This window comes from Pygocentrus nattereri, chromosome 26 (genome assembly GCF_015220715.1).
Source record: "Pygocentrus nattereri isolate fPygNat1 chromosome 26, fPygNat1.pri, whole genome shotgun sequence".
In the NCBI taxonomy this organism is placed as follows: Eukaryota; Metazoa; Chordata; class Actinopteri; order Characiformes; family Serrasalmidae; genus Pygocentrus; species Pygocentrus nattereri.
The window spans coordinates 9,552,008-9,570,971 of NC_051236.1; the positions used below are offsets into that span (position 1 = coordinate 9,552,008).

Below are 18,964 nucleotides of genomic sequence, written 5' to 3' on the forward strand. Positions count from 1 at the left end.
GAAACGCTGAGAAGACTGACGTGGCAATTGATCGCCATGAGGCCTAGTAACCCCAGAAAATTATCAGGAGGGCTCACGTGTGAACAGAAATCAACCCTTTGGAAAGAGGATGATTACGTTATTTTCCTACGACGTGCTGACACCTTTTGAGGTGGGTGATTAAAACCTCAACACAGCAATAGGAGGAAACCCTTACATGAGAGACGTCTGGAAATTGGAAAGGTTCAGAAATGAAAAGGCTGTTGACCATTTATGCAGAGGACAAAATTCTTTGTTGAATGAATAGCACATTCATGCGCAAATCACCAGCAGACACTGAGAACGTGGTGAAAGGAGACAGAAGACGCAGGTGATTAACAAATCCATGAAATTCCATGAAATGACTGATGCCAAAAAGGGTAAAATGGTAGTGGACAGCAAGACTGGCCATATTTTACACTGCGCCAGTCATTATGTTCTAAGGGCACTTGGCAAACCTGATGGCTTTATAGTTGAGTTTAATGCAATTTTATACAAATATTTGTATTTGTATTCATTTGTTGTGCTTTTTGCACTGGATGACACAAAGAAGCTTTATAGAGATCCAGGTCTGAAGTTAAGAATTTACATAAGGGAACTGCTGGAAGATTCCAACATCCTATAATTTCATGTCTTTCAATGCTGATACAGAAACATTTATGTAGAAATTAGGATCAAATTTAATTGAATTAGCATTACAGTACCTGACTGAGCACTTACTTCTGTTACTAGTGTTGCAAATGCAGTCAAATGAATAAAATGCTGACATTTTAGCATAGTAGCCCTTCTTCTTCTTCTTCTTCTTCCCTTTAGGGGTTGCCACAGCGGATCATCTGACCTATCCACTGCCTCCTCTACTTTTACACCAACCATCTCCATGTCCACCTTCACTACATCCATAAACCTTCTCTGAGGTCTACCTCTTCTCCTTCTACCCGGCAGCTCCATCTCCAACATTCTTTGCCCAATATATCCACTATTCCTCCTCAACACATGTCCAAACCATCTCAACCTGGCCTCTCTGGCTTTATCTCCAAACTGCTTCACCTTCACTGTCCCTCTGATCTGCTCATTTCTAATCTTGTCCATCCTTGTCACTCCCAACGAAAATCTCAGCATCTTCAACTCCGCCACCTCCAGCTCAGCCTCCTGTCTTTTAGACAGAGCCACAGTCTCCAAACCATACAAATTCTCTTCTTTCTGAGCACAATAAATAGATTAAATTGTTATTTCAAAACAATATTTCAACATCTGTCCAATGCTAGGACATTCCTATATGAATCTGATATCATTATGCATCAACTTCCTAAGAAGCCTTGAGAGGAACCAAGACTGAAAAGCAGAACCCAACCTGCTGGTTGATACCAAAAACAATGGATGAAAACAATAACACAACAAAGCAATAAGAATGATGAATAAGGAAATGATTAATGAATATACAGTAATGCCTGTGAAAGAAGAAATGTTGTTAGGTAGAAGTATTCAAATGAACCAATGAAAAGCAATGACTACCAGTGTGCCAAACTTTAACTATTAGAATGAGACATAGTATGGACAGGTAAGGAACTCTGTGCTTTGTCCAGTAGTCTGGCAAATGTGAATGTGTACATGCTGATAAAATACAATTTGAGGGCTGCAGGAAACATAAGTATACTTTGAAGCCTCTGTTGGCACATTAGCAGAAACTAATCAGTCAGTAAAAACACTGACCATCCATCAGTCATGGTTCTTGTTCCCAGCTTCATCCACATGCCAGTAAACCTCAAAAATAACATAATGGACAGAGTTGAGCTTTGGCAAAACCTCCCTCCAATTCATCACAGCCTTCTACCTTTTCCAAGGCAGCACTTATACTTCCAAACCTGTAATACCTCATTAACAGGCAGTGGCCTCACCCAACTGATAATGAATGATGGTGATCAACAAAGCTTTGCCAATTAATCTGCTGGATCTCCATGAAAGATGAGATAAAAGTGCCTAATTGCTACCATTTTGTGTGCAATCTGACAGCTGGTCAAGTATGCATTAAAAACTCCAGTCACCTTTTTGACACTGTTCAGCTGTGGAACTGTGGGAGATGTAATAGCTCCCATGATGGCAATGATAAATTATGTACTCGAGGGAGTGTCAGCAGTAGCAGCGGCAGGTGACGTGCCTTTTTGGGTGGATATTAGTCTTGATGTATGTTTGGATCCAATTTGGGTAGAGCAGTATTTTGTTCTCTGCTGGATTGCTGAACTCTAGCCATTGGGGGATACTTCGGAGCTGTGAAGACAGAGAGAAGACCTTTTCCGTTCCTCTCTCTACACATATTTCACTTTAGCATCATTCCATTTTCACAAAGAGCCTGAGGGTACGGCCGGAGAGGAGAGACAGAGAGAGAGAACGAGAGAGAGAGAGAGAACGAGAGAGAGAGAGAGAGAGAGAAAGAAAATCATCCACCTGTGCCAACAGCATACTGACGTAATAAGGTCAGGTTGGATATTGGTATCGTGGTACCCAGGAGGGCATTATGTGTATGTGTTTGGAAGGCACGACTCACAAAAAGCAATCAACACCATTTCACCTTCAGCACTTCTCAAAGTCACCATTTAATAGCCTGCAATGTTTTGCCCTGGCCAACTTTTACACCGCCTAAAAAAAAAAAAAGACTCTTTGAATCCTTATTTAGCTAAGCACTCGTGATAATGGAAGCTGCAATACTAACTGCAGACATAAAACACCTTCGTCTCTTTCACTTGTCCTGGTCCTTGGAAATGTAGAATGCTGCCATATCTGGATGCCTACCCCACAGGGACAATGTGACCAGCATCTCATCTCAGAAATCTGACCTGGGACCAGCTTTCCTCACCTCAATTCCCAGCCGCTATAGGTTATGCAATGCCATCCGGATCCAATGAGATTTCAGCGTGGAATGGAGCAGGGCTGGAATCCAATTGGTTACAGTTAATGCTAGCACCAGCACAATGTTGCAGGGGCAGCAGTACACTAATACATCTCAACATGAGCATGAGGAAATTATTATTTTTTTGATCAGGAACCTAAACTAAACAGGCTTGCCCACCATTAAGGTAAAAACATAAACATGAAAACATGTCCCATCCAATGAGAAGGTACTGAGTTTGAATCCCATTTGAGATGTCATTGCAAATTAAATGTGTATGTCAACAATATGAAGCTTATAACCTAAAATCTAGAAGAAAAAGTTGACATTGCAGTATAGTAGGCAGTATTACTAACCTGTACTGCAGCAGACTGAGGTTTGATTCTCCGCCCAGGCAGGCCCACCATTCCACAACAATAAAAGCCCTGTGCAAGACTCCAAACACTTCGCCTACCTCTGAAACATGGCTCAATTGTAAGCCACTCTGGATAAGAGCATCTGTCGAATGCATACATGCAATATAGTAGACATATTTTGGCATCATTTATAACACCCAAATGACCTTATCCACGCTCTACTAAGCAAAATTCTTTCATCGGATGGACAACCTTTAAAGGACGCTGGAAAAAATTCCATTCAATATAAAAAACTGTAGTTATCTTTGTTAAGATTGTCTTCATAATACTGAGTTTCCAGTTTAATACTATTCAGGTGGATGATGTTGTAGCAAATTCAAACTAAGCATGTCAGAAATGACAATGATGAATTTGACACCAAGAGAACATTATTTTTGCTATGTGTACATACAAAGATTTACCCAATTTCGATTATAGATTAAGACTGATGTGCTCACTCTACTCAGCAATCTGATGGAAAATCTCAATTTACATTCACTCTACAAGTAATCAGATCCAACATTATGTGCATGTGTAGAGTACAACTTAGTGAAGATGTTACCATGACAATGAGCATCTCAGAGTGAGATGAGCAGCAGTGACCAGCGCTTGTGTTTTGAATTGCTTTAAAATGAGGCCAGACATTCACATGTCCTTATTAAAGAAGGCCGAGAGGAAAACGTGATTTTTTTGACACATAAGCTGGATGCCCGTCTTTTACAGTTCCAAGCATTAGCTTCGTATCCCCGCGACGCACATGCAGAACATACTTAAACTTTCAGATAGGGAATGTAATCAGATACAGGCATTTACACTGTTATTATCCTTTACAGGACAGGATTATTCACAGGATTACCCACCTCATTCAACCGGACAGACACTATTCTGAATGGCCTCATTTGGAAGCCTATTCCGATTGAGGTGTATACATGGGCATACTCTATTCCGATTGAGAGGTTATTAACGGATCATCAGGCTGCATGTAAACGTGTACATTGTACATGTACATCGTGCAATCTACATTTTTACCATCGATCTCTAAAACTTGTTCAACACCACAAAAGCTGCTACCTAATAATGCATTTGTGGACAGAGCAAGGTTACAGCAATTACACACAATAGAAGCACAGTAGCAGAATGCTGGGAGCTCATCAACATGAAGAGAGAAATGTGACATTGCTCAGCACCATAATGCACAGGATCCACACTGATCTCAGCCTGGAAATGATGATGAAATCAGATGCAACGTCTGCTGTGATAAAGACACACTGGTCCAGCATGTGCTGCAGACAACACTGAAAAGAATCAAGATGTTCTTGGGAAAAGCACAACATAACCCACCCATGACAGTGTTCATCTTGATGATTTGGTACTGCTCCATCACAAGGAGACTCAGATTTTGGGTTCTAAAGATCACTGAGTGCTACAGAGCGTCTACAACATGTTTCTTCACTCCTTTGGATGAAAGCTTTTGCTAAACATCGGGTTTTGTTATGTGGAAATGAGTACAAGAGGTATAACACACTGACATTCATTTTCAAGTGCATTTGCAGAACCTTCCAGGTATAAATGCAAATTTAGCATGAGATCAAACAAAATCTTACAGGCCTCCAATAGATTCTTTCAATTTCTACATGCATCTTTTGTCTGGAGTCAATTTCTGTATTAAAATATGCCAGAAAACATCCTCATTCTATCATAAGTGTGCACTCATCCCCCTTTTCTTTGAGATTCATGTTAGTACTTCTGCTCAACCCCCTCTTTCTTTGTGCAGACATTGCATTACATAACATCCCTATGATGGCTTTACTCCATGATGATGTGCCCCCTCCCCTTCCTCTACCCCTGATACCCAGCTCAGAGAGAGAGAGAGAGAGAGAGAGAGAGAGAGAGAGAGAGAGAGAGAGAGAGAGAGAGAGAGAGAGAGAGAGAGAGAGAGAGAGAGAGAGAGAGAGAGAGAGAGAGAGAGAGAGAGAGAGAGAGAGAGAGAGAGAGATGTCTTAATGATTCTCAGTAGGCACTGTACAAGGACTTAGTGCAATTCTGCAGAACACAGCTGCCCTCTGCTGTTGTAATAAAAGATGAAGATGGTGCTTAAAACAAAAAGCATAACATAGAACCCACCACAGTACTTTGGACACCCCAAATTACATGTTATCTAAATAAAAAGAGAAAATACACATCTTTTACAGTAAAAATAAACATGGCATTTTCCCCACATGTTTTAGTGCACAATTTCCATTTATTTGAGTTTAACATACTGAGAGAAAAACTGTAACAGGAAATATATGATGTGCAGGCCACATTTCACGTTTTATTTGTCATGTTAAATTCAGCAAATAAACAGTAATTGTGCATTAAAATGAACAGAAGTGTGTTCTATGTAGGGAATGTTAATAAATTTTCAAGAAAACTTCATTTGACCAGGGCACCCAAACCTTTGCCTAAGACCATAGGTTTTCAGTTACTGACTGTATTCCATTTGTTCCTGCACAACTATCAGTCCAGCTCTGTCCAGTAGCAGCTCCAGCATTTCCATTTTTGTTGGGAAAAATAGGGTCAAACCTGACAAAGGGGCTACATCAAACAAAGTAGTAGCCATAACCAATAAGATGTTTTCGAAGCTTCGACATCAGAGCAGAACTACACCAAGCTTCAGAAAGTAAAGTTCAACGTAACTTTAATATGCTCACAATTTCTCCCTTTTATTCTGCCACTTATGATTTTGGATTTAATGATCCACATTTAAAGTTGGAAACCTGTCAGTAGTAACTTGTATAATGTTACATGACGTATTTGATTACTTCAATGCTTTGAGCAAGCCATGGTCATGCTTCCAGTCTATATGCAGCAGTGATGGTCTTGAGACATTTTGTCTGTTTAGAGCTTTTGTCTAATTGATTATCAAATGCATCAGTGGTTATGATTGTTAGTTAAACTGCATGTTTGTCTATTGTCTTTGCACTATTGTCTTTTTTAAATCTGCTTTTTTATCATCTCATGGAGAAATAGCCAGAGAGTGTTTCTTTATACTGTACAGCCCTGTATTGGTATAATGACAAAGTTGAGTTGACTTGAATTGATTGGTCAACATCTAAAGGGGAATTTTTAAATATAAAAAATTATTTAGCCAATGCATCTTTGTGTTTTTACTTATTTATTGATAAGATTTTAATACTAAAAGTACACTTAAGCTGTCATTTTGAGTGACAAAGGTGAGAAGGCTTAGACCTGCAAAGTCCAGTCACACTACCAGCACTTATTATACCCCATCCATCATTTAAAAGGGACCACCATAGGACCAGCCCTGATCAAATATTATTTAGATAATGGATCATCTTCAGCACTACAGTGATGCTAACCATTCAAGAAGGGCTAGAGGATGACTAACATAAATTGTGCAGAGAAAAACCCCAGCAATGATGTTGCACCTGATATACTCACACCTAAACTATGCCACTCGCACTGAGAATCTGAGAATAACATTCTGGTTCACAGGAGAAATATGCTAAACATTCTTGAATAGCGCAGAACTGCTGTGTTTGAAAGCTTGAGTGTAAAGCATATTTCAAATAAATAATTAGGAAAAAGTAATTAAATACTATATTCAAATGATGACACCAGTGCAAAAGCTCTATAGAAAGCTCTAAAATCTAGACACTCTTTCCTGATAACAGGATAATAGCAATGTCAAGCAGGTTATCTTGGCATGAGCCACTAAAGAGCAAAGCTGACAGCTTAATTGCTGGTGTGCTCCCTAGTGGTGCATTAGCTCGATGCTTTTTAGGTACCATGCGAAAGTATCAGTATGCTGTAGTGTAGTGAGGTATATTCAACATTAGAAATGATTTCATCCAAAGATAAAATAAAACAGTTACTGATGTCTCAGTTTGGTTATGGATAAAGACTCCCTAACACTTAATGTTATGTCTATATAATTACAGTAGGAGGAATATTTTATAATGTCTATTTGATGCTGGAAAAAGTAAACAAAGACTGTAGCAAACAAATGTGCATTATATGCACAAAATAATGCACAGTAAATGTGCAGATGCTATGTCTAATGAGAGGTTACTTTATTCATTTGAGCACTCTAATTTTTTGATATAGCTCTTATGTTGTAAGGATCATAATTTTACAACTGGTCAAAAAATATAGACTTATTTAATAATAAAGCAAAGAATTTTGAATTTACAACATTGGCATTTACTGACGATTTCCCCTTTTATGTGCATTGGAAGGCTTCCAAATTTATTAGTATTGGGATATTAGTCTGGGCGTTACATGGTGTCAGATTGAAAAGAATCAGTGATCTTGCTAGAGCCCAACAATTTAGAGAAAAAAATGACATTTTTTGACCAATATTGTGACTGTGATTTAAATTCAATCATTTTCTATAAATTAAGCTCATTTTTTGTTGAAAGAAGACCAGGGCCTAATCTTAAACTTACTAAACCATGTTGAACAAAGTTCTGAAGAACTCTTGAATCATGCAAAGGGTTCTTTGACTGTTCATGGTTCTTAAAAAAAACATTTTCTTTACAAAAGAATCCTCAAAGAACCATCTTTTTTTAAGAGTGTAGGTATGGCTCATGCTTAGTAAACAAAGCAGTTTGTTGCTGTCATAGTACAACATCATCAAGGGCGCTCAGACAGTGTTCGTTGATGTAGAGCAACACGTACTGTGATTTAAACCCACTCCTAGCCTGCACAACGCACTATTTAAAGTTAAAAAACCATTGACTATTCTGCTGAGCACCGAGAAGAGCGCTATGCATCACTCACATCTGACCAACTTCAAAGATATCTTTTCTCTAGCTACTCATCCAACACCACATGAAACAAAAGGTTACCGCTATCTAAACATAAAATTATTATTATACGTGTCATTTTCAGGGTGCTTCTTGATCATCTCAGTCTTTAATATTCTTTCAAGTCACTGTCTCAATTACTTGTCAATTAAATGCATCAATTCACACAACCAAGACCATCCTGGTCTTTTAAGCATGAGAAGCAACTGCTTTGCATTTCAATAAAACATTGTCAGAACTCCATTTTTTAAATTTAATTTATGAGTTTTATGTAAAAACACTCACTACCCTTTACACTGTCATAATGAACAATATTTCATGATGTAGGAAAAAATGTTCTAAAGCTAAAGCCTGTGTCAAACACAAAGCCCCTGGGCAACATCAGGCCTGCAACACAATCCTATCCACAATGTACTGCACTACGTTCCCCAGCATGCACTGCAACAAAATGTGCACTTTGACTCTTCTACCCCAACAATAATTTTTGGGCCAGCAGTTTCACCTCAATTCTACACAATTCTACACAGTTCCACACAGTTCCACACCAGTCATGTCAATGTCACCAAATACACTAACTGCAGTTCATCTGCAGTTCAACCAACATCAACACCTAACACTAGTTCAGAAATTTTGATGAAGGGTTAATAAGCTTGTAGCAGGCCAGGTGTCTAGTTCAATCAAACAGGGTTAAAAGACTGAGCTCCTTGGTACATTTAAATTTAGAATTTTTCAAGTATTCATGTAATATTTCAAAGTCTACTATAAGTGCCTATATATTTTACTGCTGAAGTGTTTGCATATTTTGAATAAACAATGACCAGTTCTAGTTATAGCACAACAACATTAATTAAAAATTGAATAAACATGTTTTTTTTTTTCTTTGGCCCACAGATTTGTTGAGATTTTTCTTATATGGCCCCCTAAGTGGTTGAGTTTGACAACCCTGGTCTAAAATGACTTGGTTAAGCTGAGAATGATTTTTCCTTCTCCTACAAAGTTACCATTTTTGGAGATATTATTTTTTTCAACACTGATGAAATGCATATCACAGTTTAATAGGATTTCTTAAGACTGGAGGCAAGTCGTTTCTCTCTAGCCTTCAGTGTAACGCCAGCAAGATAAGCAAGGGTTTCTGTGGAAATGTGCGCTGCTGAACAAATGCATTTATGATGAAGCAGAGCAGTTACATCACCGTAGCACTTGGTCTGGCTACGCCATACAAATACAATTAGTCCACAACTGGCACTCGATTAAATTCAGCACTTCATCTTGGCAGGACTGCATTTGTTTAATGACGTTATTGCACAGGTGAGTGATCTCCCATCAATATCAATATGTTAGGAGCGTGTGCACCATGTGTGTGCATGTATGCGTGGACGTACATGCTGTACTCCTTGCACCAGGTGCAGTGCACTGAAACCAATCAGTTTCCTGTCCTGCCACACAAAAGCAGGCTTACTTAGCATTTCTTGGTGAATATATGCAGACAAAATTTCAAGGCAGTCAACAGCCTGCTGAGGTGCTTTTGAAATCGAGAGCAAATTTTGTTTGCAACATAACAGTTCACAAATGGATCAGAAGACCACTGGCCTGATATCTGAAATACCAGCATAATTCTCATTGGAGACCAAGGGTGGAGGGAAGTCAATACACATGGTACTGATGTGCATTCAGACTAAATTTTGATGTTCTTGGTAAGAGTTAATGACCAGATACTCAGTTAACCGCGATAATGAAAATTAAAGGAAACAAATCAGACTGGAATAAAGTGATCTTAGGAGCTGGCCTGGTTTGTTTACGTGGGCATGTATTTAATAGATTTTATAACGGGTTACATTTTATGCCCATATTAACATCATTAGTCTAAACAATAAATTGGAAATAGCATTATACCGCCATAGCGGTGGGCAGCTCGGTTCTGCTAACTGGTATCTACTTAGCTAACCTAACCAGTTGTCTAGCTAACACAAAAACTGTTTCCATCTCTAACTCATAGCACTATAGAAAAAATTGTTTATTTTAAGCATTGTACAGATTTCATTTCATTTCATCATCCACTTCATTGAAGACTTTCTTCTTATCATATATGTGCTAAATATATTTGCTAAAAACTGCTACTTTTGAATAATTCAAATCAAAAGGATGCTTCCATTTCACAATAATAGCACTTACAGTTGACTGGGACAGATCTAGCACACCTAGCAAACTATGATGCCACATACAAAGTCACTGAACTCAGTATGAATCATTCTACTGCTAATGTTTCTGCATGTTTTGTGCTTATACCTGTTAGCAATGGGTGTGGCTCAAACTCCTGAGCTCAATAATTAAGAGGGGTCTCCACATACTTTTTTCCTTTCACTACAAATATCTGTGTTAATTCTTAAGGATATTTAGATGTCAGTTATCAATATTAGTCAGAATGCGCATCCCTATGTGAAGAACAGTGTTCAACTGGGCCGCTATGTGATGATCCTGGGTATAGAGTAGCCATGGGATAATGCATGACCAAATTCAGCTATAATTAGGCTGAAAAAGGTAAAATGCTTTTTAAAGACACTTATTAATTAAAAGATTAGCGCTACACCAGGACAGTGCCTTCGCGAAAAAGAGGAAGAGAGGTCAAGGGAGAGAGATTATCCTCAGCACTCTTTCGATCCCACAGGGCTACTGATCAACACATTGTAACTCTCTGAAAAGGGGCTGATAGCTTTGTGCTTTTAAGTGTTAACCAGTCTGACAGACAAAAGCTTCTGAGGCCTCACACCTCTCACCTGACAGCCATTGTGCCAAAATACTCACGCTTCCACCAGCTTCATCAAAAACAACCACGCCACAGGCCATTGTGAGGAAGCAATGGGCTAGTCAACAGTTCATTGCTGACGAGGAATAATCAACAGACTAATGGCCTCCATCATATTCAGGCAGCAACTGACTCGTAATGTTCATGCAAATAAGATCAGGCAGAGCGGCCGGTGACTACAGCGCCGGCTTCAAAAACAAACAATACATTAGCTAAGACAATAGAGTCCGTCTGGCTGCACACCACGGCTCAGGCAGCCATTTTAGAGGTGTAAAGCAAAGTGGCACGTGTAAACAGTGCTTTAATCAGGAGAGAAAATTAGGTTAAAACAGAGAATGGCTGGTCATTTTTGGACTGGACACAAGAAACACAGAGGAGGAGGAGGGAACAGGCTATATTTGGCTTTTACAACCAAAAAAAGGCTCAGTACAATGTCCTCTTTCATAGTTAATGACAACAAAAACACTAGATGGTTGAGGACAGTTTGACACTTTTCAGAGACCACCATGACCATAGATTCCCTCTGTGGAGGGAATCATTTCCCTCTGGGATCAATAAAGGAATCTGATTCTGTCTTATCAGGTTGTATCCTGCACTTTGGGTGATGGTGAGCCAGTTCAGGTCACTTTTGGACAGAATTTTATTATACACGGGTCAGTTTCGCACACAGAATATAATGATGTGGTTTAGGTTAGGTGCGGAGTGATTTATGTTGTTTTTGGCTCAGGTTCAGACTCAAAATATGTTGAGTCAGGTTCAGCTCTGAAGGAAAATTCTTAGGCTGTATTCAGGTTCAGCTCAAAATCTCAGGCCCAGTTTAAGCTCTACTAGTCATGGACAGGACTGTGTGATGTGTTATTGTTAGTAAGGGCGGTGCTTGTGGCACACCGTGTAATACTGCTGCTCGAACATGGGCAAGACTCCTAATGCTACATTCACTTACCTCTGTATGCTCTGGATAAGAGCCTCTATGAAATGTAAATGGTGCCTGTTGTGTTTCAATCTGGGCTACCTAACAACCAATCAAACCCCATGGATATGACACGACAAAACTTCTTCTGGTAAATCTCATCAAGCTCAACTACCGCTTTATTCGCACTGGAGCGTAAACTCTTCAAACTCCCACACTCTGTGGGCATGAAGACTACGATGGCACTGACTCACTGGTGCCTGATATGGACCATGCTGTTAGAGGAATGGATGAAAAGAACTCACAGCACTAACTCAATCTGCAGGGTCAAATCAAATAAACACATTCTCCATCTTTCCTACCTGTACAAAATGGCAAAAACATCCTTATATTGTTTTTTCATTAGTTCACATTATTTGTTTATCACTGCCTTAAGCAAACTGAATGAAAAAGAATTTTACTTATTTATTTGCTTCTAAATGACATCCACTTATCAATATCTGTGGGGCAATGGAAGAGCAATAAAGCAGTCTGCAATGCTGCTTAAGGCAGATCTTTCATAGAGGATGTGGAAGAGTAATGGCATTCGGACCCCCACACTTAAAAACCTCATTTTTATTTAATGCTGTATGGTCTACTCCCTGTCAACAGGCTTTATTAAAAACCAAAAAGCAGATGCCATGCGGCTCAAGCAAAATTGCCGGGCCACTTTTCAGTTTCCTTTCACGCATGCCTTCAGTCTCACACACACACACACACACACACACACACACACACACACACACACACACACACACACACACACACACACACACACACACACACACACACACTGCTCGTCTGCATACAGCGAAGGTAGATGGTGAGCTAGCCAGTCTTACACAGCCAGACAAAAGCTAAATGCGACAATAGAACTTATCTCCTCAGACAAAACTGGGTAATTTTGATGTTAAATTAGCTCGATAAAGAAGCTACTTAGGAATCATTTTATCATCATGCATTATGTGCAGCTAAAGAAATGACTTGGCAGCTGTCTGACGCAGATCTGCCGGACTAAACTAATGCCCCTCAGGGCTGGTTTTCCAGACATAGGTTAAGCCTACGTCTGGAAAACTAGCCTACAATGTTTTTAATTGTTTACCTCTACAGGAATAGCAGCAGAGTTCAAAGATACAACAACACATCCAAAAACCAGGTACGGTTACTAGAAAGGAGTAGAGATCTGTAATTACCTGGATTGTTACTATTTCACAAAAGCTGGGATGCGTTTAAAAAGCCAAATACTAGTTTGACATAACTGGGTGATAACTACTGTGCAGCCACGTCCTGATCAATTCAAACAGAAAGTAGAGAAGGTAAACTGCGACATGTACTCTATATGTGTACAGTGTTGTGGGAAATGTATATAAAGATTCTGCTGCAAAGTTGAAGCGTGTAATACACAGTCATGCATTATACTATTAAAACCAAATGTTGCTGGCATACTCAACAATGTCAGTAACACTGAATGACAGAATTACTATAATGATATGTATGTATGCAAGTCATGGGTTATTTATGTACTCGCTCATTCATTCAAGGCAATGAACTGTAATGAAATCTGCAGTGTTCTAGATACTACTACACTTGCTTGAACACAATGGGACTGCAGGGGTTAACTATGGAAATACTGTAGCCTGAAACAACAATAATAACTGTCTCCTATTCAACATTAAACAGTTTAAACATGTATATCACACATTACTTCAAATCAGCTGTATAATATTATCATTATTACTGTAATGTTCAATCAACGTTTTATTCTGAGGTGTGTCTTCAGAAGTATTTCAGAGTATTTCAGAAAAGACAGATATATTCTTTTACTTTGTGGTAAAGAATGTATACTTTTTTGTATATTTTTTATCAAATTTAGGTGGATATATTGATACATACACTATAAGCCAGTTAGCAGAGTAGTTAGGTGAACTAGCACTATGTCTACCATACTATGCTTTATAGTGATGCTCTAGCTCTACGGCTAACAACCGATGCTAAACTAACCATAATCTCTCATTGTTGGCATATTTATTGCGGTCAATGTAATTCTTTAATTCACGTTTGTGCAGGGGTGAACAATATGGCACAAATGTAATGTCACGATACTTCACTACACTGTCATACACAATATGCATCATGACATCTGGTTATTCTGAGGTTTGAGAAGTTGGAACAGAAAAAAATGTAGTGCCACTTTTATAAAATACTTTTATAAACTATGAGTGCAATTAGTTTTATTCAATGTTTCAAATACTTCACTAAATCCAGTTAAACATGACTAAGAACGCTCTCCTTGTGATAAAATATGCAGATACTGTGCTGAAAAATGCATATTTTGATATAATTCATCCCTAAGAAACAATAAATACAATCTAATTTGGCATTTATGAGACTCAAATCTCTAAAGTTCAAATGAAATACATTTGTCCACATTGTCAGAGTGACATGAAAGAAGAATAAATACCATCCCCTGCATAGGTGTACTGCATTATTCATTCAGTACATTCTATACAGCCAGCACTGAATATGGTTTTACGTTTTAAAATAACATGACTACACTGCTTTTTAACTGCTTTTTTACACTGGTACTTATACAGATTCTGACCTTTAACAAAACATATTCCTATATTGTTGAAGGTGCATTAAGATTGGGTATCAAGGTGCATGACATATGTTTGATATCTTCATAGACATCTTCATAGATGATGTCAGACACTTAACAGAATGAAAAAGATTTGACATCCAGTGAAACCAAAAGTAATCTCCTAGTTCTCCTTTGTGCTCTTATATATAAGGAGATTTTCTCTTCATACCTTTATCACAGCTCCTCCGCCTGGACTTGCTACACCTACATTTATGCCAGTTTTCCAATTACTGTGGCAACTGGTTAGCTGGCCTTGCAACAGTCGGGATGCTGAGCTTCTATCGGCCTTAGAAATCAACACTGCCACTTATCACAGGTATACAATGCATATTTGCTCAGAAAAACTGTAATAATTGCCAAGACAATTATACACAATTCATCTCCATCAGCGTGGTTCTCATTTGCAGGCCTGCATCCTATCTTGCGTATAAGGCAAGAGGAATCAGACGCCAGTGTGTCTAGCAAAGGCTCTGAATGAGCTGCAATGATGCAGCTGTGCAGCAAGGTCAGAACAGCAGCAGCAGTCGAGGATCAGCTCACTCTACCTGTGTGGCTGCAAAGAGACCATGGTGATCTCATCTTCAGCGATCGATACAAACAAGATCAGCGACAGTGTGAAAAACAGCACCATGGTCTTGTGCATCCTTTTTGCTCACAAATCCTAAACCAAGGAATTCCCTTTTCTACCCTTTGGGGAGAGATATTCTGCTGTATGGGCTAAAGAAAATACTCATCATGCTCTTGTGCATCTACACACCCAGACAAAGAAATGGGGGATATCTACTTATGAATCCCTGAGATGGAAATGGATGGTCCTTTTGTGATTTTCACTCACAAGAGAGATTCAATTTATCCTGTAAGTAATTTTGGGATAGTAAAGAGACATTACACATCTATTTTGTGACATGCTTAATGTGAGCCTAGCCATTTTTGCTTTATCGTTATCACCCTGCTTACACCAGCCCTAACGTGCCACCAATACGGGAACAAATGGCAGCTGTTGCCATGGAAACGTTGTTGGAGCTTGAACCGGAGACGAGAGCTTCACTAAGGAAACCCGGTCTCTAGGCGACTACAGGTGCGCGTCTTGTACAAGTCCCCTCCATTTGTGCAGACATGGAGGCACTATAGTTCGTACTCGGAGCCTTCAAGCCTGGTGGATGATGAATGAGAACAGGGCCAGTGATTTTGTAAAGTGAGCCAGCAGAAGCGGTGAGGAGGCATTAGGCACATCGTAAGATATACTATACTGCTCCAAGATGAGGAAATGCCTGACAGGCTAAGGCCAGCAGGAATTTATCACAATATAAACAGACACTTTTGGCACAGAAACCTACCAGTGCAGCTGATGACTGCTGAATCAGACACCCCCACCCAGAAAAAAAGTGCTGGGTCCAATCACCAGGCTTGAAGGCTCCGAGTGCTGGGTCCCATCACTGTATGTGGATGCTAGAATCTACTTAAGCCTATTCAATAGTAAACTAGAAGACTTTCATGAAGTTGACATTAGAATTTATTTTCACCCTAAAAAAACGGTGTTTCAAGGGTTCATTAGTAAAGACAGTGGTTATATACAGGACTGTGACATCTCACAGAAGAACCCCATTCTTCGCATGGTTAAATGGTCATCTTCTCAATGATGAAACCTGTTCTTTGTGGTTCTTTAAAGAACATTTTAAAGAAGGTCCAATACAACTTCAAAAAGGTGTTTTGCTATTGTTACAAGTCACATTGTGTTCCACCCATAAAAACAGGCTCTTTAAGGGTTCTTTTGTAAAGCCAATGTATTAAATGGTTCTTCGCATGGTTAGATGGTCATCTTCTTTATGTTGGAAAGCTGTTACACATGGTTCTTTAAAGAACCTTTCAGAAAATGGTCCAATATAGCTTCAAAAAGGGGTTCGGCTATTTTAACGTCACAAAACCTTTTTTGGTACTTCATAAAATCTTTTTGCTAAGATTGACACCAGAATGTAGTTCCACCATATAAAAGGGGTTCTTTAAGTTTTGTTTAGTAAAGGCAATGATTATATATAGATGTGTGACAACTCACAGAACCATTTGAAGGCATAAATGGTTCTTCGCATGGTTAAATGATCATTTTCTCCATGATGGAAAGCTGTTATTTATGGTTCTTTAAAACTCTTTTTTTAAACAGCTGTTAAAACAGCACTTACAAAAAGGGTTTTGCTACTGTTACAATTCACAGAACATATTTTTGGTGCTATATAGAAACCATCAAGCAAGGTTGCCCAGGCTGACTGAGGTATCTTATCTGTTAAAATAAGTTTGGGACGTCCATCAGTGTCACCTTTTAGGTCATATTTCTGAAGGCAAGATGTGTGGAGAGCTCTTAACATGTAATCAAGCCTCCTGCATGACTTACATGCCGCTGCTCAGCGGAAAATGTCTTAATATTGCTGGATACCAAGTTAACTGGTACAGTGTAGTGCAGGAGACCAGACTGTTTGTTTAACAAAGCATCAATTACAGGCAGTTATGCTTCAGATTTTAGGCAAGTGGTCAATGTTATCGTGGGCTTTTCATGACGGTCATATCACAGCGTGGTGCTGGTCAGGGATGAATGGAGTCACATTTTATGCAGTAGTGCACCTGTAGCCTGGACGCAGAAGTCACAGGCGATGACTGAATGACAATATGTCGCTTAAAATTCCAGTCACACGTCCCCTACGCACTGGCTAGCTCGGTCTCTAAGGGTGGGCCGGAGGAGTCTATTAGGGTCTGCTTGTCTACAGGTGTCTTGCTCCACATCCTACCTTTCAGCGCGTCCTCACTGAGGTTGGAGGCGCCTCCTTTGTCCGAAGAGCTCGGGGTGGGCTCGTCTCCCTCGAAAAGCTGGTTGACCTCTCCCTGGATGTCAGCCCCGCCGCGCTCGCCGTCGCTCTTGGAGAACGCGGTCACCGTAAATCTCTGGCTCATGGTGTCTGACAGGGCCACGCTGCTCTCCGCGCTGCTGCGTTGGCGACGGTATAGGAATTTCGCCGGCAATGCAGATGTTGAGCAGCCACCTACAGCGGTGCACGCGCTGCCAGTGGCTTACAACTTATCTAGACCTACGGGAAGATGCTCATTCGCTGGACTAGAAGGATAGACAACGCTCTCTGAGTCTCTCCTGCACGTCTCCGGCTCTGAGACGCGCTCTTATTGTCCGCTGTATGAGCTCTTGAATGAGTTGCAGGCAGCTCATCAACCGGTGTCTGGGAGCAGCTGTGCGCATCCGGGTCCTAGCGCCTTCAGACGCCCAAACGCGCTGACTACACACATACACACACACACACACACACACACACACACACACACACACCAATCAGGCATAACATTATGACCACTCATTGTCCATTTTATCAGCTCCACTTACTGTATAGGTGCACTTTGTAGTTCTGTAATCACAGACTGTAGTCCATCTGTTTCTCTGATACTTTGTTAGCCCCCTTTTACCTTGTTCTTCAGTGATCAAGACCCTCATGGACCCTCCCAGAGCAGGGAGTATTTGGGAGGTGGATCATTCTCAGCACTGCAGTAAAACTGACGTGGTGGTGGTGTGTTAGTGTGTGTTGTGCTGGTAGAAGTGGATCAGACACAGCAGTGCTACTGGAGTTTTTAAACACTGTCCTCTCTATTAGACACGCCTACCTTGTCTGTCTATCTTGTAGATGTAAAGTCAGAGACAGTAGTCCATCTGCTGCTGCACAGTTTGTGTTGATCATCCTCTAGTCCTTCATCAGTGGTCACAGGACGCTGCCCACAGGACGCTGTTGGCTGGATACTTTTGGTTGGTGGACTAATCTCAGTCCAGCAGTGACACCGAGGTGTTAAAAACTCCAGCAGCACTGCTGTGTCTGTGTCCATATCTGTGTTACTGTAGTGCTGAGAATGATCCAACACCCAATAGTTCCTGCTCTGGGAGGGTCCCTGGGTGTCGTAAACAGAACAACAGGGTAAAAGGAGGCTAACAAAGTATGCAGAGAAACAGACGGACAAATGGACTACAGTCTGTAACTGTAGAACTACAATTCCTATATGGTGAGTGGAGCTGATAAAATTGCAAATGGTCATAATGTTACCATGATTTTATATATATACATACATATATATATATATATATATGGAAATAAATGTAGTTGCATACATATTCATCCATCCATCCATCCATTTTCTAAGCCGCTTCTCCGTTAGGGTCGCGGGGGGTGCTGGAGCCTATCCCAGCAGTCTTCGGGCGGAAGGCAGGATACACCCTGGACAGGTCGCCAGTCCATCGCAGGGCAGACAGACAGACACAGACAGCCACACACACATTCACACCCAGGGGTAATTTAGCATGTCCAATCAGCCTGACTGCATGTCTTTGGACTGTGGGAGGAAACCGGAGAACCTGGAGGAAACCCACGCAGACACGGGGAGAACATGCAAACTCCACACAGAGAGGACCCAGATCACCCGGC

General features: G+C 40.2%; 1 protein-coding gene across 2 annotated transcripts in view; it reads right to left on the minus strand.

The window, feature by feature from the left end:
- The window catches only part of slc12a5a (solute carrier family 12 member 5a), a 226,528-nt gene extending 208,852 nt beyond the window's left edge, over positions 1–17,676 (minus strand). The window contains exon 1 of one of the 2 annotated variants that reach the window (XM_037534817.1): positions 17,279–17,676. In XM_037534817.1, coding sequence (XP_037390714.1) covers positions 17,279–17,441 — 163 coding nt within the window. In that variant the 5' untranslated portion in view covers positions 17,442–17,676. The remainder of the gene's footprint in view (positions 1–17,278) is intronic. The other variant, XM_037534818.1, reaches the window with a different exon arrangement.
- Positions 17,677–18,964: the final 1,288 nt, after the last annotated feature.